The sequence below is a fragment of the Gallus gallus genome, chromosome 4 (assembly GCF_016699485.2).
Source record: "Gallus gallus isolate bGalGal1 chromosome 4, bGalGal1.mat.broiler.GRCg7b, whole genome shotgun sequence".
Classification (NCBI taxonomy): domain Eukaryota; kingdom Metazoa; phylum Chordata; class Aves; order Galliformes; family Phasianidae; genus Gallus; species Gallus gallus.
Genome location: NC_052535.1, coordinates 84,196,668 through 84,218,567, shown reverse-complemented (window position 1 = coordinate 84,218,567; position 21,900 = coordinate 84,196,668). Strand labels below are relative to the sequence as shown.

The window sequence follows — 21,900 nt, the reverse complement described above, 5'->3', positions numbered from 1 at the left end:
TCGATTTTTTCTCTGACTTTTCTAGGTATAAGAAAATATTTGCCTTTTAGAATGTAAGCATTGATGTTGTCAGTGTATTTTTTGACGAAGCTGCAAAGCTCAGGAAAAAATAAATAAAACACCAACAAGCTTAAGAACAAGTCCTCAGTGAAGACAGGAGCAAAATTATAAAAAGAAAGGCAAAACAGAATAGCAGAACTCCCATACTTTAGGTTTAAAACACCACCTCAATGTAATATGCTTCAGTCACAGCTCCAGGAAAGTGAGATTTGTGACTTCGCAGAGTTCTCATAATCTTAATTCTCCCATCTAACAGACAGAACTTGTTCCTCAATTGCAGGTACTGAGCCAAAGCAATCCCTGGACAGAATTCCAACACCAGGGTTATGCTACAGTAACACCGGCTTAGCACACAGGTTACAGCTAGGAGCCTTTGGATTTGTAAACTCACTCCAGTTCCCTTCGATATCAATTGGAAGGGGAATGACTCAAGATCCTGCAGAATCAGAAATCCAAGTCTGTGAGGAAAAGAGAAGTTGTGCCTGCAGCATAATGTTCTCCAAATTCCTACTTAAAATCCCTTTTTATTGCTTGCTCTCACTGCTGAATGCATAATGCCAGATTTGAATTTTAGATGGCTGCAGGGTGGTCATGAGATAAAAACCACGCACATTCGTCTGTCTCTGTATTTACAGTAAGAAGGAAAGTCAGCTGGATTCAAGGACTCAAAACATGAAACATTTTGAACGTGGTAAGAGAAAGCCCTAAACAGAGGGCTGCCAAATACAAACAACATACACAGCTGTACCTGAAAGGCAACGCATTGTGAAACCCTTTCAAAACTATACAATACTATGGGAATTAAGTAAACTTCAAACTCCCCTGCAATACCCTCGTCATAGCTAATTTGTGATTTCCTGTACTCTCAGTACTAACAGCACAATGGAGCCTCTATTGTGAGCCTCCTCCCACAAGCCTTCAAAAAAATGCAAGACATTCTCTTTATCTAGACCGGCATGGCTAAATACATCCAGCTCCCTGCAGATAAGAGGTTATTTTTTTAGATGTTGCTTTTTCTCTTAGACATACACATATACATATATATATATATATATATATATATATATATATATATATATATAAACCAATCTGATGTCTATTTGTGCGGACTGCAGAGATCAGAGGAGTGGAGTTTGACAGCTGCACTGCTGACCAGCAGCCTCACACAGGGCAGATGCAGGAAGCTGCTTTAGTTGTAGAGTAAGGAGAAAAGGTTCCTCAGAGAACTAGCTGCAAATGCAACACAATTCTAACAGGTGTCAGCAATCTCATCGGAGCTGAAAAACAAAAACCCACAAAAGTTTGGCAGACCCAATGAATGAAGTGCCCACAGTACTAGCTATAAATGTTGAATGAGGGTGAAGGCAGCAAGTCCTGTAGGTGCAAACAACCAAGTATATTGAGGTACTGGAAATGGGTACTGCATTTTTTCATCTTAAAGCATCCTGAAATCTAATGCAAACAAGCTAAAAATACTTTCCGCACCAAAATCCTGTAGCAGAAATGAATGGATGAAATGTTGGTATAAGGTACTTTAAAAAGGATCTCTACTAGCAGAGGAGAATACAGCGAGGATGTAAAAATCAAACATGAAGTGTTGCAGTGGGTTTGGCCAGCAGCTCTCAGGACCTTCCTCACCCCAAAACAGCACATTATGAGAAAGATGCTTGCCAGCTGCAGCCAGCATGGGAACTCACACACACAGCACAACTACTGAGGATCGCTTCTCTCAGCAATGCTGATTACATAAACGAGAAAATCAACTACATGAGCAAGGCCTTGATACACATTAATACTACTCAGTGGAGCAGCAGACACACATTAAGATGGTTGGTAGACCACAAATGTGAAAACGCTCATTATCTGGTCGAAAATAAACAGCTTAACATATCTACTACAACACATTAAAGAGAAGAAAATATTTAAATACCAGTTTAAGAGTCTGGAGACTGGCTTGTGGTTATCTCTGCTAAACACTTCGGTCCTGCATGACTCTGCAAAGACTGAACTATGTACACAGCAAGAGACAAACTAGCTGCAGCCATCTGATGAAATCTGACACATTCAGGAGTTCTGACAAAGAGCTCCACACCAGTATCTACTAAGCCAGGCATTTTCTTTACAGGGCTGAGGATGCTCAGCTGCAAATACAGAAGAGGCAGTAATTTTGGACAGTTTGACTTTAAGTAAGGCGCTGAGTCTAAAAATTCACGTTAGGGTAAAATTCCCACAGAAGCCAATAGGAACTCTGTGGTTGTAGACTAAAGGTAGCGGGATCTGCAGAACAGTGAAGCCCCAGCCAGCTGTCAGCCCTGCGGCACTGCCTGACTGTGCAGATGACTAACAGCTGATGGGACAGCGAGCCCTTCCCGCAGCCTCCTGCGGTCAGCCCAGCAGGACTGGGAGGAGGCACCTCTATACAGCTCCCTTCTGCCTGCTTCTGACTAAGCCGGGAGCTGTAGGGACAGCCTGCAGAGGGAGAAAAGGCAGAAATACCCTGCAGCGCTGCTTCTCGCCTGGCTTTCTTCTGACTCTCTCATACAGTGGCTGGGTGTGATGCAGGATAACATTATTCCTCTGCTTGGCCACATACAGGCTCTCCTGCATAAGGAAGGAATACAGGTCAATGGGAATGCAGCAGGGAGAGCCTTGGAGAGTGAGATCTGTTGCTGCCATCAAACAGCAGTCACAGGCTAATTGCTACTGATGACATTTTGGAGGACAGGGGGAGAGGGACAACCCCTTGTGCAGCAGCAGGAACAGTCAGCCCAGCTTCCTAAGGCTCCACCATGAGCAGAATAGAAAGCAGAACTGCTCTTTTGCTGCCCCCAGAACTCATCTGTCCTAAGACACTGCCTCCTTCACCTACAGTGAGTTGGTTCTGACCGCCCAAAGTTGATGAGATGGGGCCCTGCATCCTTCTTGCACAAGATCAGACATGCAGAGCACTGGGCTGTGGTTTCCCAGCCACTGACATTTCTTGCTTTAGAAGGTCACGTGCCAATCGAACGTGGAAGCTGGCAAAAACTGCGCTTGAGGGACAGCAGAACAATTCTGCTCCTCCCATGTTCCACAGGGCAGTGTGAGGATGAATGGCTGAGCTCCCACCAGGTTCCCCCACAGTCCATACTGTGTGCTACGCTGTGTACAACAGTGCAAAATGCAACCTATGAACAAATATTGAGACTGCTCAGAAAGGCAGCACAGCGCACATCCAGCAGTAAGAAAACACAGACTGTACACAGGGATCTGGAATTGTGGCTCAGGTTACAAGCAAGAGATGTTTCCCTGCTTCCTTCCTTGCCACAGGGTGGGATCAGAGCTCCCCTGAAGAGACTGAAAGGACAGGAGGGCAGCTCTGAATTTGGGCACACACAGACAGAGTCAGATAGCACGAACAGCTTCCATTCCAGACTTACATAACTCAGTTGGTAGTGACACAACTCGCTGAAAGTGATTTGGGCACAGATAAGGGACATCCACTGACCTGTAAATAGAACTACGAAGATATGCCTTAAAGTACCTAATGTAAAGCAGAATTACATAATCACATTACCTCGTGTTTTAACACTGAATGCTTTCACATGTGACAGAAATAAAAGCTTTCTGTTATTAAAAAAACCCTCAAGTTTATAAGTACTGCCTGCAGCCCCATGCTTGCTTTTTGTGCTTTCTTCAGCAAATCCCCCCTGGCTGACTAGACTGGCAGGTGCACTGCAAGGAAGTCCCTCCAAAGCCCCCTGAGAAAAGGAAGAAGAACAGAAGATAAAAATACAGAGATGTGCAGTGATCATCCAAAACATACACCAACGTGATTTCTCTCTACAGGGAATTCCATTTTAACGTGAGGTTTTTCTGCAGGCAGCAGCTACAAGTGGCACAAATTAGACAGGCCCTGGGACTGCTTCAGACTCCTGGAGGAATCAGATACAGTCTCTGGTCGGGCTGATCCCTGGGGAAGACGGGCTGAGGAGCACTGCATGCTGGGAGAGATCTGCTCCCAAGCACAGCTCGGGGATCCCAGCACCTCCCAGGACTGGATGCTCCCGCAGAGATGCTGGGCAACTGGAAACGTTCATTTTAGATCTGGCTGTATTGAACGTTTGCTGTCTTCTCTTGATTGCACAAAAGTTCAAATGAATCATCACCTTCGCTGCTACGGCAGCTGGGAAGAAAGACGTAAAAGCACAGCTGGGAACTCCTGCCTTCCAAAACTGTAAATTCCTTTCTGCGCTGCCTGGGTGTGAAGAAGTGTGTGTGGCAGAGGGACTGAGGTTGAAGGGCCATGTAGTACAACTTTTATCCTCACCTTAAATTTTAGGACATGTACTAAATGTGCAACTCCACCTCTCCTCCCTCACTAAATAAATAATTATGGGGCCAGAAGGTTAGGGAGCCTCAGCTGAGGCTGCTATGCTGCGATTTGAGAGCTTGACACATGCTGCACAGTATCACCTCATCAATGCTCCCAGCTGGCCTGGGAGGCAAAAACCTAAATATGACTCTTAAAGGCAGTTCTACCACACACGCAGCTGCCCTGCTTGGGTACATTTCAAGGAACGGCTATTACAAATTCATCGTGGGTACTGAGAGACAACGTGGCCATAAGCAATTGTAGTCTAAAGTATTTGCATGACTTTGAGTAAGAGCTGGATTTCACATAAGCAAATTAAAGATCGCATTGCTTCTCAGGAGTTTTTACTCAAGACATTTAAATCCGTGTCTTTCCACACACTTATCGCTGCCCAAACCATTTACTTGCTAAGAAGGCAATTCTTTCATTCTTAGTCCATTGAGGTAAATGTCAGTTTTGTCCCCAAGAAGAACTCCCCTGTGCAGACACCTCACTGTGGTAGAGGTCCTCTAATTGCTAAGGAGGGACAGACTTTATGCCTCAGAACACTGGCAAGCATCCCACTGTATCTGTGTGATGACGCTTCACAGCATCCAGCCCAGCCCTCATCAACGGGATCACACTTCTGGCTGAGCACTGTGACCACACTGCAATAAAACTCCAACTCTTAGAACAGGGAGATTAGTAAATTGAAGCATCGCGCATTTTTAACAAAGAGCAGATGCCATTTATCTCTATGATACAGAAGGACGAGTCAAGAGCTAACCAGGCTGACAAACGTAAGGACACATGTAATTTGTTTTGTCACGCTATCAGGAGCTCCGCACGATGATAAAGCATCACACGGCCGCAATATTTACGATGACGAGCTCCGTACAAGCAGTGCATTGTGTGCTCCATGGCTGCATGCTCCAGCTCCTCCGTGACTGCGTCTGACAACGCTGAGCTGAAACATTCACAAAGCTGATTGTAGTGGTTTCATTTCCAAACAGTGCTTCCATTGACTGAACTCCTCTGCTGAGCGTGACTAAAGCAATTCTTGGGGCTGTTACTCTATTTGCCAATTCAGTCATTAGATAACGCACCGCTTGATGGAGAAATATCGAACCTACAGGATTTTGGGAGAGGAGGGGCTGCTGTTTACATTAGGACAGAAACCTCACCGCTCGCACTGCACCAACTGATGCCTTCGATGCCACCAAACGAAACACAAACTCTGTCCACCTCTCCAGGATTGTTCTGCATCAACAATGACCCAAACAAGGCAACAGCTCAGCTCCCCAGTTTACCCCTTCTATCTGCTTATGCCTCACATCACAAATCCCAAATTCTCAGCCCAGAGAGCCGGGGGGCGGTGCAGGCCAAGGGCTGCCCGTTTCATTTGGTTCTGAAATACAGCAGTGAACTGCAGCTGGACCAAGTACTCTGTCTGCAGACCTCTCTCCCAGCGGCCGACGTGCTAACATACCAAATTGGTTATTATCCACCAAATGTTACAGAACTCAAATACCGAAACCCAGCTGTCTTTAGGGGTGGGGGGTGTCAATAAAGAGCAGCATTAGGAAACACACTGAAGTTAGCAGTTTGGGTTGCTATTTCACATGCTTGCTTCAACAACACACAGCTAAAAATAGATAAAACAGATAAGAACACAGAACAAAGAGATGCACTGGACAATTATCTTCCTGCCAGCACCGTCTACTCCATAACGAGCTTCTTAACCCTTTTTATTTACAAAGAACACAGATCTTAAAGCGATGACGAATAGTCTTTTGACTTAGAACAGAAATTATTTCAACACAAATTTTATTTTTCTTTGTGCTTTCCCGTTCCCTCCCCGCAGGGACACAATGGGGAGATTTAAGGTATTTTAATAGGGCACCGGGCTCTTTGCCATGGGGCCGGAATGCGAAATGAGACCATTCCCACCCCGTAAGGCCCTGGAGATGGAACGGACGCGTTCAAAACGCGCGCGCACACTACAAATATCAGAGCTCGTTTTAATTCCGTGGGCAAGAAGTACACACTGGGCGCAGTTTATTAGGCCTCATTATTTCCAGCGAGGCCGGGGGGTGATTATCTCGGGCTGCTCCACCGCAGCCCCAAAGCAAACACCGCTCCCGATAAGGACAGCGGTTATGAAAACGTTCGATTGTTTCACTGCAGCCACAACAGGTGAAGCGCCGAGCGGCGCGGGCTGCTGCGAGTCGACGCCTGGCTTCCGAGTTCGGCGTTTTAAGAGGGAAACAAAGCAGCGCAGCGGAGCGGGCGGTAAACAAGCGCCGCAGCCTGCCCTCGCCATCAAAGCGGCGGTGTTTATAAACAGCCCCGACGTTGTGTGCGCCGCGCACACACGCGGCAGCGCGGCGAATTCCCCCCGAGAAGCGAAGCCCAGGGCGGACCCGCAGCGCCGCGTCACCCCGCGGCCGCGCACCGCCCGGAGCGCCGCGAGCAGCGCGGGCCGATGGGGCGGGGGGGGGGGGAGGGAAGGACGGCGGGCGGAGGGCCGTGCCCCGCACCGCGCACTTTCGTCCGCTTCCCAACTTCCTGCTCCGGCCCCCCACCCCCGCCCCACGCATTCATTTTGATTTTGGTGCAAGTTACGAGCCGCTCACCTCCGCGCCTCCAACCGCAACGGTAATTATAAGAGACGTAAGCCCCGCTCGCCGTATATTGGCACATCGCACCGCCCCCCGCTCCCCTCACGCACAAAGCCCGCGGGCTCCTCACACCCCCCGGCCCCGCCGCCCCCGCCGGCAGCAGGCCGGGCGGCGCGGCGCGACGCGAGCTCGTTACCTAGCGGCAAGCCCTTGTTCAGCAAGTGCGAGCTTCCCATTGAAGCGTCGGGGCCGCGGGGAGGGCGCCGGGCTGGGCTCGGCCGCTCCGCAACGGCCGCGCTGCCGGGGGAAGCGGGCGCCGCCGCGGCATATGGCGGCCGCTCCGTGGGCGCCCCTGAACTGAGGCGCCTCGACGCGCGCCCGCGCGCATGCCCTCCCCGCGCGCGTCCCCCCGCCGACCGCCGCCGCGCGCACGCGCACTCCCACCCTCCCGGCTTCGGGGAGCGGCCGCCGCTCGCCGCTGACACAGCCGCCGCCGCCGCGGGCGGGGCTTCCGCGCCTTGATCTCGTGGTGCCAGGAGGGGAGGAGGGGATGGAAGAGAGCGGGGCGGGAGCTGCGGGCTGCCTTCGTTGGAGTGGAGCGGCGCGGCGCGGCCAGGCCTGGGGACCTCTCTTAAAATCGCGGCTGCCTTTAAACTTTCACAAAGTTCAGGCTGTACGCGATCGGACTGCGTTCAACTTTAAGACTCCCTGCTTCAGCGTTGACGCTCACTGTGCTCCGTGCTGGCGCTCGCCGTGTTCAGTATTAACGCTGTGACCCCAAAGCATCACGTTTTCTTGTTTCGTGCGCTTTTTCCCCTCCGTAAATACTTAAAGCCCCCAGGTGCTGCCCAGCCTGCAGCCCCACTCCCTGTGCTCCCCCAGCCCGGGCCTGAAGGGCCGCCCCACCATCGTGCTTTTTCCACATAAGACTCTGCAAAAACGGTAAACTGTGAGAAATACGGTGTGGCAGGCGGCTATAACTGCCCACAGAGCCCTGCTGGGTACTGGTGGAAGAAAGCCTTTGAGCAGGGACACCCAGCGGTGCTGTCTGTCCCAGGGGTCACGCTGCCCTCCTGTCCCTGAGGGAACAACGCGCCTTTACCACCACCAAGAAGACGTTCGGGAACGCAGCATCGCGCTGTGGCGTTTTCCAAAGCCAAACTGAGGTGTGGATCACGGCAGGAGGGAGCGCGAGGAGACGGGATCCAACACCTCACTACACCACAGCGTAACGCCCTACGGACATACACGCATAGATGCCATCCATAGACCGCGGTCCGGGAGCCTCTGAGCTCCGAGAGAACTTCAACTAAAGGGTTATTTCCGTTTATTTCAAGGGCACGCTCACATACAATCGCCTCACTCCAAGACCCCTCACCAAAAATGAGGTTCTCGCAGAATATAAGCTCGTAAATTGTTCTATTCGTTTTAAGAGGCCATTACTTATTGTTATTATTAGTGGCGGCGGTGTTATTTCCCCTTCTCCCGTCACAGACAGCAGCCACCGCACGGGGCTCCCCCAAGAGCCGCCTAAAACGGCGGCGGCGGCGGACGCGAAACAAAGTCTCGGCGGCGCCCCGCGGGTGGTTCAGCTGACGGCGGCCCCGCCCCGCCCCGCCCGGCGCTGGGTCATGGCGGCAGCGCGGGGCGCTCCTCTCCTCGGCGCCGGGCTCGACTTCCCCAGTTTGCTCGCTGACGGCGGAACGGCACTTCTGCTGTGGTGCCGCAGCCGTCTGTGAGAGGGGGAAGCGCTGCGGCCGAGTAAAGGGCGGGCTCAGCCTGTGCGGGGTTTCGGGACGCGCTCTGGGCGTGAGGGCTGTGGTAGCGGCGCGGAGCAGCCCGGCCCCCAGCGCGGCTCGGTGCGCCCCTCAGCTTCTGACTGACTTTCTCCACAGGAAACATCTCCCGAGGCCCTCACGGAGCGCGGTGCCTCTGCTCCTCGCTCTGAGGCAGCGCCCAGCCAAGCACCTCGTGTGTAAATAAACACGTTTGGCTTTCAGTCGCTTTGAAGTGGTGAACCGCTTTATTGACGTCTTAGATGTTAGCAAATAGAAAAATAAATAAATAAATAAATAAATAATGGCACCTATGGAGCCCTCAGAAAACATGGATGTGGAAGAACCTCGGGGAAAAGTACCTCTATGAACAGCAAACAGCACAAACGAAGACTCGGAATCAGAGCAGCGCAGGCTGAGGACCCCTCAGAGGGGCCCGGGGGGGGGCACGTGCTGAGCGCTGAAGGCGGAGGGAGGAGTGTGGCACCAAATATTGTGACAGGGGGAGTGCTCCGAGTGAGGACACGTTGGCATGGGGAACAGATGGAGTATTCAGTAACAGGAGGTTATTAATACTGCAGCTTGGGATTCTCTATGCTGCTTCGTGAAGGGACTCATATGCTTGCTCTTTTTCTTTCCTGACTGCACGCAGACCTAAACACACACTGTGTAGGTAATGCCGTGCTTATTTCCCTCCCTATGCACGCGTCACAAATCCGTGTTTCCTGGGAAAACACTGAGCTGGATCCTCAGTTAGTGGCCAAGTGTGTTCCTTTCAACAGCAGTATGCTGATCTGCACCTGCTGGAGCAGAGGGTTATCTGACCCCGGCTCCGAGCCCCGAGGTCTCTCCTGCTCACAGACAGCTGCTGAGGGCACCTGCTCCCAAGGATACACTATGGAGGCTCAGGGTGGAAAACAAAGTAACTGAGGAGCGGCTGAAGCTGTCCTTAAGAACACCATGCAGTACTGTCTCTGACTGAGAAAACGAAGCTTGCTTTCACCCTTCTCCCTTCCATGGCTCCCAGCTGCAGACTGGGTCTGAGAAAATACAGGGCAGCGCAGCTGATTCCAGTGCTGCCTTCAGCTATCCCCACCCATTTTGTTTCCTGTGTTTTCAGGCTCGCTCTGGGTCATAAAACAGTGAGTTGTCTTCGCATCCTTCAGACTATGATTTGCACAGCTACAATGTAAGTAAATCTTCTGCAGAACATAACAAAATTCCCATCCTCTTATCACATGCGGGCTGTTGCTGTGGCTTTTAACAGCAGTGTTACACAGCTGAGAGGCCTCTGTGCTTTGCAGTAAGAATTATGGCGTTTTTCAAAGCCCCCGAACTGTTTCTTGGTTTCTTAAGAGTCAGCTGGAGGAACGCATGTGCTAAAGAATAAATACATTGTTTTAAGTGTATCTGTTAACGGCCACATGTAAAATTTAAGTGCAAGTTTTATTCCCCTCAGAATCTCCAACCATAAGGGTGTGACCTTGGGCTTTCACAAATTAGATACATTAGGGTATGGTATCTTTAGCAGATGTGACTTCGAAGATAGTGAAAGAGGAAGTTTTACTGTTGGACTATCTAACCATGAGCCAAGACATTGCCACGTGCTTTCTAAAGTGAATAATGAGATTTGACAGTGTTCTTACATCCAGATACTGAGACTGTGTACTTACAGATGTTCCTTAGTTTGCCATAGGTATGTGTGCTTTCACTTCATTATCGACCATGCATCATTCATGTGAATGCTCATTGTAACAGTTCTTAAAGCCATCGTTTAAAAACCTTTGTGTACTTTTAATCAAAATGTGAGATTACGTTTCAAAGGAAGATCTCTTAGCTTTTGTCAGTAGTAAATCTTGCAGATGATATTAGGAGACCCTGAAAGGGATTTATGTCAGAAGAAAAGAATGGTTGAATAAAGCAGCCTCAACATTTCAACCTTATCCTAAAAGTACATCTTTAAAATGTGTACTCAAAATAAGTCAATGCAATTTATTTAAAATCTGGAAAGAAGACTTTGTTTGGATATAAACGTTTCCTTAATTCTCTCACTGAGAACCTGAAAAGCATTTGCTAACAAATCACACGTGTACAGATCAGTCTACTTTCATTCTGCAACTGCACAGCAATTGCGTATTATAATTAGAGCTGCCTTTTTTTCCTTTCTTTTTTATAATGTACTTCCTCTGTGTGAAACTCCCCTCTGTAAGAAGTTAATACTTTCTGGTTGATGTGAAAGAGAAAGGCCATTCTGGAGGAAAATTTTCAGCAGGTTCTGAGGGGAAAATGGAAAAAAAAAAGAATAATTGACAAAAGGGAGACATTTAATCTTTATGAAATGGTGCTCATCACAAGCATGAAATAAAATAGAGGACCTTCATCTGCTGTGGAAAAGAAGGTTTACCAAAGGATCAAAGTAGCAGATTAAAGTTCCACTTAATGAACAAGAAGTTCAGCTGTGTCAAACATTCAAAGTCAGTTCTGAAATGCCGAACGAGCACTGCTCCCTTCTCCAAATGGAATGGCTGTACTAGCTCAATCCCGCAAATAACAGCCATACAAAAGTGAAAAACCTTGCAGTGTGCTGAACGAAAGGAAGAATAAATTCCCTTCAAACCAGCGAACACAAAAAACCTCTCTCCTCTGATGTTATCTGTATCAAGTGACTAAGGGATTTTCTTCCTGATCTCACCCTCTTCATATAAGTGCTAAAAACACAAGAACAGGGGTGGAATTAAATCCTCTGCATTTTCTGGTTATCATGAAATGAGAGCTATCATTTTCCACCTAGTCAAGAGGAGTTAACAGACCATTTCCAGGAAGGTCTGCGTTCTGGCTGAAGAGAAAAAGAAGATCGAGATGAACAGCAGAAGAAACCTATCGAGAACCATTAGTGGATGTCAGCCATTGTCCATCTGTTCACAGTGGAATCTGTCCAGACCTGAAGGAACAACTGCAACCTGCCCCATATGGCTCGCTCCCTTCTGTGCTGGCAGGGCTGCTTTGGGGATTTGACATTGTTCGAGGTAAAGGAGAAGCAGCACAATCTGTGCTCCCAGGAACGAACAGCCAATTAACATGACAGAACAAACAGCGCTTGTAACCCACGGGGAGGTTTTCTCCTTCTCACCTGCCTGAAATGTTGGAGCTCGTTCAAACTGTTGCAGAGATCCTATGTCGCAGTCTCCTTATTTCAGTGAAATCCTTAAAAATTAGTTACCAACAAAATTCTGCAGGCAGTGGGGAGCCCCCCAACCACCAATGCAGCTGCCTCTGAAGGTGTTCAAAACAGCACTTGGACAGAACACATTACACTGAATGTTCTATTATAATTCCAGCACAATACACTTCCATCATAATGAACTAGAGTACCAACATTCTGCACTTACTTCTGCATAACTGGATTGTGGCAAGCTACAGCTGAGTGGTGATTTGCTTCTCAAGTCTTAAATCAGGAAGCAAGGTAATATTTTCTGTGTGACGAAGGGCAGCAGGTTCAGGCCCATTCAGAGTAGCTATGACATCCAAGTTTCTCTTTAAAATTGCACTATTAAATTGTGCTATCCTCTTTAAAACTGCACTATACCACCTTCAGTGGTGCTAGATTCTGCACACAAAGACACAGCAAGTCAAGTGACAGACGTATCCAAGCCAACTGGACGGATCAAAAAACTGGAAGTCTGTAATACATTTGATAACCTGTTTGATGGGACTAATTTTGCAGGTAATACGAAGAATAATTAGCTGTCCAGTAGCCTAAGCACAGCCAGCAGATGTCCCGAGTGAACTTCCCATTGTGATACATCTTCAGCAATGTACAAGGGGTACATTCACCCACACTGACTGAAGGGCACAGTGACGCCATTTCCAGAAGAAAGCAGAGAGATGCTCAGGCTGGAGGCTCTATCTCTATGCTGCTCAGGCTCTGAAACCATGAGCAGCTAAGATTTGCCAGCATTACTTCAAACCTGAGGCAATTTTCTGCTCAGAAGTGGGATTTACTATTTTGAGCCTGGCACAAGGCTAAAAGCAGCCGTAGGTGGCACCTTTAAAAACGCTGTACATACAGACCAATTTGGACTGGCAGTAAGCTAGCGGTCTGTGCTGTAATCTAATTTGCACTGTGCTACGCTCTACCTTTTCTTTGGTTCCCTTATACCACACTTTAGATCTTGCTTTTGTCAGAGCTACACAACAAGTAGCCAGAAAAAAAAAGCCATAGTTGGATCAGAGATGATTTCAAAATCGTCAGGAAATTATATTTACACTTACAAACATTATTCAATCATTAAGTGGTGTAGAAAATATACTGTCGTGTTTGAAACAGACTGCGAAACTGAAGACCCCAACAAAAATAATTAAAAAAAAAAGTATGAAATAAAAACAACATCTCACCAAGTATTTATCTGGAGACCTTTCTCTCAAACTAACTGAGAGGGCAATGCAGCTGAAAAGCCTGGAAAGATCCTAAAGGATGCAAAAACCAAAGCAGCGATAAGTGCAAATGTCACTTTGCAGTCACGGACCTTGAATGTGACCATGCAGGAGAATTACAGACATTTCTGACACTGAAGTGAACTCTCCTGCTTTGTCAAATTCACTTGGGATGATTACAAGTTATTAGTCTTAAATTTCTTCCTCTTCCAGACTGAGACTCTCAGCTTTGTACCCAGTGAAACACTGCATTACCAGCACTCCACTATCACCCAACAGTAAGATAAGAGAATGGCTCATTAGTGAGAAAAGTGACCTCGACTGAGTCATCACACCCGCACCTCAAACACACATCTCCCCGCAGCGCCTTTGCTTCCACCTCCATACACAATCAAAATCTGATAACACCACAGCATAACAGTCATCAGTATTTGCACAGACACCTTCAGCAGCTCTCAGACTGCACAGCAGCTGTAACAAGTGGCAGAGAACGCCTGGAACACCAAAAAAAATCAGATACATTTATAGGAACGTAGCAAGATCTGCCCACAGATAACTATTAGACAATTTAATGGGCTATAATAAAAACTGTAAGCTCCAGCAGCATTGATTTTAACTTGTTTCAGTTTAAAATCAGTATATCCAAAATTTTATAATAATACTGGAAAACCCATTCTATTAAATATGTAAAAAGAAAAACCAGTAACAACCTCCACAAATGGCCCCTTGTACTCTAAGAAACCAGGAAAATTAGAATGGAGAGAACAGTAAGAGACAGTCAGAGAAAATCAATTCCATAGTTACAACATATGGAAGAACACGCAGCCAAGGCAATCCATAACAGGGAATGGTCGATGATTTTGGAACAGTAAAAAGAAACTAGCAAGGTTTCATGAGTAAAACACACAGCCCATTGGCCACAGAAACACATTTTGTATGTGTGTGCCTCCATAAATCTAGCAACAAACTAAGACCTTTATGCCTCTCCTAACATGGGTATAGTTATCTAACAGAGGTTTTATAGGCAGTTACTTGGAAGTACACCCTTTTTTCTTTCACTAACCCAAAATAAAGGTTCTTGTGCCATTTTTTGCACTTACCCATCCTCAATGTTTAACTCTCAACAGCTAAGAAGTGAGTTGCAAGAATCCTTACCAGTATACAAGATACAACTCCAGGCCTAAAAGACATCAGTTTACATGGTGATTTACACAGTGATGGGTAACTTTATTTTGAAAAAGCTCCCTTTGTATTGCTGAATAATGCAAAAAGAGAAAGACCATTATTCTAACTAAACTGTGACTTGATCACACTGCTACTATTGTAATACACAACTTCATCATAAGAGCTGATTCAGATAGGTGACCATCCCTATCAACAAATGTGGTGCTACTTCAGTTCGTACTTCCTGCCCAGTGCCCTGGCTTGCAGTGAAGCAGCACTTCAGCACTGCACATGATGGTATTATGTGTCGATCACTGGATGAGTTTCCCAAAGTTACCCTGTTACAAGAAGAAAACACTGCAGAGAGATGCATCTCAAGGAAGCATTTGCCAAACCCTAGTCCATGTAACGGCTGAACTCTTACACACAGTAACGCAGCACGCAACAGCTGTGTGCTGAGTTTGTATCACAGCACGTTGCAGCTGCGGTCTTACACGTCTTTGGGAGTCACACTGTGTCCCAGTGACCACTGCTCGTGGTTTCTGCTGGGCCAGGCAGGTTCGGTGGGGCTGCAGTGCTGGCAGCACTCGTGACTCATGAGGACATTGTGAAATGCCCACAGAGTTCATCACCATCTACAAACAAAAGAGACTACACTAAAGAAAAGAGCTTTCAGTGATAGCTTTAAAAGGTAAATTTCCTACAGCAGAGGACTACACACAACAGAGCTGGCAATGTCAGCTTCAGCTAGCACACCACCTTGCTTATCTTACTCTTTTCAGGGTTTTTTAATCTCTATTGTCAAAACAATTGTTCAGTCCCTTAATGTATGCCCTCCTTCTTATGAAACAGGGCACTAATATGCCTCTTCTGCAATGAACTACTATTTCTCACTACATGGATGTGCCTTGTGAACCACGAGGTCACAGGAAACACATTAAACAAATAAAAAAGTCAGCAACACCAATGCAATCAGAAATCCAAAATGTTTTATCAGCTAATTCTAGGGAACAGCTTTGGGTATAGAAACACAAAATACTTTTTCCTTCATGTATATCCTCATGTTATATTTTGGTCCCATCCCTGTGATCAGAAGAGATACTGATACCAGAATCAGCTTTTATCCATTTGTATTGCTTTATGTATCTGAAAGAGTGGCCACTGCACAGGCTCGTACATCGCTATGGGAAGAATAAAGTTCAGCAGACGTACACAAAAAGGGAAATACTGCCACATCTTTGCAAACAGATTGGGCTCCTAATTGAAATGATTTGATACGCCTTATGAACAGTACAAGTTACGGCACAGATGCGGAAGTTACCTTAAGGAAAAATGTTCTTTAACTACTGGAGGCCAGAGACTGAGCTGTAACAATAAATAAATGTATACAGATCATGTATAAATAATTAATTAGATTTTCCTGAAGGACCTGGAAACAAATGAGAATACTTTGTGCGTGGCTGTACTGTGCTGATCTCTAAGTAAAGTGGCTTCTGAAACCCATGACCCAGAAAGGTTAAAGTTGGTGTCGTTCCCAGAGGCTGCACCTACGTGATTAACATTACAGAGGCACCCACACCAGAGAGAGCTATCACAAGAGAGGAATGAACATAATTCATGGAGATAACGAACAGCCTAATGAAGAAAAAAAAAAACCAAACCACGCTGCCTTGGCTCAATTACAGTATTTTGAATGTTCTCCCTTTCAAGCATTATAACTGTAAATTTGACAAAAAACTGAAGTGCTGGGAGGATCTGTTGTATGCTGAGGTCTTACAATTACAACCACAGTTGCGTTCTCAGCCTCTCTGTGGATCTTTCCTGACAAGAGATATCCAATTGTCCTAAAATCTATGGATGGTTTGAGATGTAGACAGATGTCTGTGAGGCCATAGGCTGAGGTCATCAAACTCATCTCATTTGTGACCTAGGGCCTCATCTCTTGGTGGTCTTAAAAAGAAAAGGGAAAAAAAAAAAGGAGGAAGGAGGGAGATGGAGATGACACCAGTGATGCTGTTTGCTAATTTACCCAGAAAACTGTTCTAGTTCATTTTTGATCTAATAAAACGCTCACATTTTTGTAACATGCACATCCAATGTGACACAGCACCAGGCAGAAATATATCTGCTCATCTATCATTACAGTGCAGCTTCTCTTAATGGCACTGTTACGCCCTGAACATCTAACCGACAAAGTTTTCAAGACTTCCTACTTAAATCTCATTTCAAAGATGGTTTTATTGCACTAAATGGGTGAAAATTCTTGACATTTATCCATATTTTACACAAATCTTTATCAATTTCTCAGTTCTTTTAACCATCCGAGGAAAAATGCGCTGCGCCGAAGCTGACATCATTCCTACTGCTGAAGGGAAGATAGAATTGGGTCTCTCAAAACTGGAGGCAAAATACTACAATGGTAACAACTATTCCTTGTGTATACATCACTGGAACGGCTGTCTCTGCTGGGTGCTGAGTGTATGTTGTGGGGCACAGAACGGATTCAGCAGGGATTTGTTTTTGTTCGAATCAGTTCATGTGTGTACGTGGCACTCAAACAGCTTATTTTACAATCACTGCTACCTGCTCCCTGACCCCACAGATGCCTTCCTGCTTGAAGCAGCCATCAAAACTCCAAAATACTATGAAAAAATATATGTATGAGTATATATTGCACAAGAGTTTCTATGAAAAAAAGGCAACAATACATTGACATTAAATTTTCTGGATTTTCTCGCCCTTGATAGCTTCAGGGTAGTCTGAATTTTTACATATAATCCACTGTTACGATCACCATTATTTCCCTTCTGCTCTTGAAAAGAAGGAGAAAAGGAGAAAAAGGTTTTTGTACAGGAGCACTAATAGTTCCACTTGCCCTGTGGCAAATGGGGAAAATATGTCAATGTGAATTATTGTACTGTCTCCATGGATCAAGATTTCTCTTAGTGCTTTCAAAATTCCGCTAACAGAAACAATTGCTAAGAGCATTTGCTACTTAGTCTGCTATGCTGGAATCGAATGAGACTGCAGGATCAGCTAATGCTAAAATATTATCTTTTACATTGATTTTCTCCCTTACATTAACCGAGGAAAGAAACAGCTAAATAATTTCTGCCGGAACGAATGACATATTGCTCTCACAAGGACATTCAAAGATTTTAAATAATCAGGATAATTACAAAAACAGAATTTTGAGCAGCTCACAATACCAAAATGTAAGAACATCACAGTTGATTTTACTCCCTCCTCACCCAAACAAGTTATACTATGCATTCCACTCACTGCACATTGGGTTACACTGGTGAATGTAGGATCTTTTTTCCACATAAACCAAGAATACCCACATGGATGCATTAGAAGAAATAATTCTAATTTTGTGCAACTCTGCACGTGCATTCATATTCAAGCCAAACATTAATAGGGAGGTGCCATGCCCATTTCCTCTACTGGAACACTACTCCATGGGTATTTATTAAATATGTTTTTGCATCTCTTCTGATATCAGATATAATCTCTATTAATAAAGTATGATTGCAGAAACTGATGGGCCACTGGGTAATTTGGTCTGAACATTTATTTCTAAACATCTTGGTCTGGCAAACAAGAGTGCAGAACAAGGCTGAACAACTGATGAAATCCAGACCCCGCAAAGTGCATGTTACTGATTATTGCTACCAGACAGCAAATTATTGTCATTAAAAAATAGTCACCTTGATTCAGAAGCAACTAATATTTCACCATGAACGTGTAGTATCTTAGAGCTCTGCAGAGTGCCTGACGTTCTGTTTAAGCATTGAGTCAGTTAGACCATAGAATCACAGAATCGTTAAGGTTGGAGAAGACCACTAAGATCACCCAGCCCAATGCCAGCCCATCGCCCCCTGCCCACTGACCACATCCCTCAGTGCCACACCTCCATGTTTCTTGAACACCTCCCTCCAGGCTTGGTGACCCCACCACTCCCTGGGCAGCCTGTTCCAATGCATTACCACTCTTTCTGAGAACTTCTTCCTAATAGCCAGCCTGACCTTAGGACATATTTGTCAGTGAAAAACTCTGAACAGAGAATGTTTCTCTTGGGTAACTGTCATCATCTTCACCAACAAAGTGGACACACATAGAAAATCTTTGCCCAAATGACTGTGAACACCACAAAACCAGTAATAATTATGTGTGGAAAATAACAGGAACAGAGCAATCCCAGTAATTTTGGATCATAGGTAAAGGAAGACCACACAAAGAAAATCTGACTTAATAAAACCAGGATGGAAAGCTTTGCCATTAGAAAAGTCTACCATCACACTGACAGTGTTCCTTCCAATAGTTAAATTCCAGCATGAAGGAAATTTTTGCTACTGTGATGGGATTACTGAGGAAAACAGTTAAGTATTGCTGCCAAAATCTTACACAATGGTTGGTTATTGCCCCACTCCCTAGAGGCAGGGATAAAAAGGGGGATCTCAGCCTTTCACTGGGTGTCACCCATCGATACAAATCTCTCCCTGCTCATGATGTCCACTGACAGGAAGCAGCTATCACCAAAAAGTTCTGATGAAGAGGAATGCCAATTACAGATGACCATAAAGGAGAGATTCCAGAAGAGAGCCCATGGTGGCCCTGCTGAGGGGCAGACTGGCAGATTTCAGCCAGATCTCAGTGGAAAGCCCCATACAGAACCTGAACCACTGAACTCAGGGACTTTTAGCACAAAATTCAAAATAAGTTGGTTTTACTGTTGTTAAATAAGACAAAGACTTGGGCTCTTAAACTTCTCTACCCCATGTATGGGGTTCAACCAGTCAGCACCTCCTTTGTCATGCACTGCAAGACTGTTCTTGTACCTGACCAGCAGAACTGGCTGTTGCCCATCAATTTTTGTGCTTAAGTTGCTGACAACTGCATTGATGACACAGCACATCCTTTCTATTCAGCATGCAGAGGTGTTGCATAAGATGCAGCCTAGAGGAAACTTGTTGGCAGGTACTCCTGTAAGGGAACAGAAGCGTCTCCTAACTGGGAGAAAACAGACACAGTAAGGCATGAGCCAAGATTCAGGAAAAGTACAATCAATTCCTGATCATCACCAGCTTCCTGTCATCCTTGTCACTCTAAATCACCTCTCTTCTATGTATCCAGGTTCTTCATCTTTAAAATATGTGCAGTGTTCACTTATTAAACACTCCTGTTTGCTGTGAGAGCAAATCTGTAAAATATTTACATCTCCCATTACAACTGAAGAGTCATTCTCTGTATGCTGGATGAGCTCAAGGACAGGTATGCAGTCATTCTTGGTACAGGTCTCAGTTGTGTCAGCAGTGCGTCATCATTCTGGATTGAAAAGGGAATACAGAGCTCAGATTGTGCTACCCTTAAAAAAACATCTTGAAGAATGATCTGTAAGAAGTAATATATTGCCTGCAGCCTGCACTCACTTCCCCTGCTCTGTCACATGCAATAGAGTTCCCAATGTTCAATTAACTGAAGTTTCTACCTCTAGCAAAAAAACAACAAATCTGCAGATCCGTAAATTTTCATTTGTTTTAATAAAAAATACCATATGTTGGAAATGTCACATTGAGGAGACTCACACAGAATTCTGTGCATGTTTTACTACACCTCTTGGTATCCTGTTCATGTCCAACATGAAGAGTGGGATAAGGTGAGTGAGGTGTGATCCTTCGTAGAGTCCAGAAAGGGAAATCTCGGTAGGCCCAAATTAGGATAAAGTTTGCTTTCATCTCAACACAAAGATGATGTACAGCAAAAAGCAATTTGGGAAACAAAACTCTAAAAATGATGACAGTGAAACCCTTGAAGGATCACCAAAAAAGTCACAAATTACTCATCTGGAGACACAGAGAAGGAAGAGTAGGCCAACAGAAATGGTATTAAGCTGTCAATGAAACATCTTCACAGCCAAAAATTACTCTTGCTGGAATCAAAAAGACTCAAAAACAGCATATTTCTGTATTCCAATTTATTTGAAAAAGTACGCAGCTCTTTCTTTTCTCTTTTTGGACCAGGCCTTGATGCTACTGAAATCAATGAAAGTTTGCCATTGAGGTGAATGAGACCCCAACGCGCTAAAGACTGAAGTTTCAAGTTTAAGTAGTAACTATTTACTGCACAAAATAACAATTAATTTCTGCTTCCCAGAGCTCTAAAATAATTATGATCGTGACACAAAGGTCACTGTTTCTCAGACAGTAGTTTTCAGGTGGTTAAACTGAAAGACCAGAGGGATCCAATTAAGCATTTAATAAACTGTAGAGGACAGCAGAGTTCAGCGTGCCAAAATAAACTTCAGCTCACAGCTGTATCAGATATTTGAAAGATTTTCAGTAAAATAAATCCATATTTAATTAGCACGCCCGCTATAACTGAAAAAATAACATATGCCATCATAAAGTAAACGTTTAAGTCACCACTGTACGCTATCGTGAATATTGCCTGCTTTAAAATTAACCATCTTTGCAGCTTATTTTAAGAAAAGTACAGACCATAAGAGCAACCTTCTGCTTCCCGGTGTCTCAGCCACATCCCACTGCCAGTCAGCTGTAGGCTCCGAAAGCCAAAGGGGGACTTAGCAGCTGGGTTACCCTTTCCAGGGAAGCCCTCCCTTTCAAGTCTCAACACAAGATGGGTTTTCCTAACACCATCCCTGCATGTCAGGGCAGTGTTCTGAAATTCCTCCTGGGCAGCCTTTCCCTCCTTCCAGCCACGCACTGCCCTTTTGCACTGCAGCTCCACAACACGGCCCTGTGCTGGTTTGCATAAACATCTGCTCATGTTCCCAGATACCATTTGGGTGGCCACTCCTGCACCTGGAGGATGCTGTCCCCAGGCTCCTGCCAGCTCCTGGGCTCCCCAGGCTACCTAAGCAGCCTCCTGTGGGCTCCCACCTACCAGGTGCCCAAATCCTCCCTTCTTGCATCACATTCGGTGCTCCCTCCCTGTTAGATCCTCAAATTTCCAAGAAAATTGGAGGCTGTATGATGACTCCTTCAAGTTCCAATTAACACATATAGCTTCCTGAGCAATTTCATGATTACACGTTTCATTCAGAAAAAGTTGTTTTGTTTTTTAAACAAAGCCTTACTTAAGAAACATTACCATCTATTATGGGACTTGGATGACAGCACGCTAGTAGCTTTTAAAGCTCTACTGGGAGTGAAATTACGGCTCCTGTGATGAGCACGGCTTCTGAAATTTAATTTGACTGTTGCCTAATTTTCAGTTCTTATCCATTCTAAACAGTATTAGCAACGATGTGACTGTTCACAAAGAAATACCCATTTTGCTATTTTTAGAGGCAAAAATGCAACTTGGGCAACTAAAAGAACAAGCAAAAGAAAGCCCAGAAAAAAACCCATCCTGCTTAAGCAGTATTTCCTGGAGTCTTCTCTTCTGGCAGCCACACAATTATTACTCTTTGGTACAGCCCATGACGGTGGTAACAGAGCCATTTATATAAATGACATTTTAGTAGCAGATCTACGGGCACAGCTAAGTA

At 45.5% G+C, this 21,900-nt stretch overlaps 1 protein-coding gene across 37 annotated transcripts in view; it reads right to left on the bottom strand.

Annotated features, from left to right (window-relative positions):
* The window catches only part of CTBP1 (C-terminal binding protein 1), a 221,785-nt gene that overhangs the window by 54,130 nt on the left and 145,755 nt on the right, over positions 1-21,900 (bottom strand). For 6 of the 37 annotated variants that reach the window (NM_001397026.1, NM_001397027.1, NM_001397030.1 and 3 more), the window contains exon 1: positions 7,211-7,381. The exons of 23 other annotated variants lie outside the window; for them this stretch is intronic. In NM_001397026.1, the coding sequence (NP_001383955.1) occupies positions 7,211-7,250 (40 nt within the window). In that variant the 5' untranslated portion in view covers positions 7,251-7,381. Of the gene's footprint in view, positions 1-3,479; positions 7,382-7,458; positions 7,519-21,900 lie in introns of those variants that run through there. 8 more of the 37 variants (XM_046940250.1, XM_046940256.1, XM_046940258.1 and 5 more) reach the window with 4 other exon arrangements.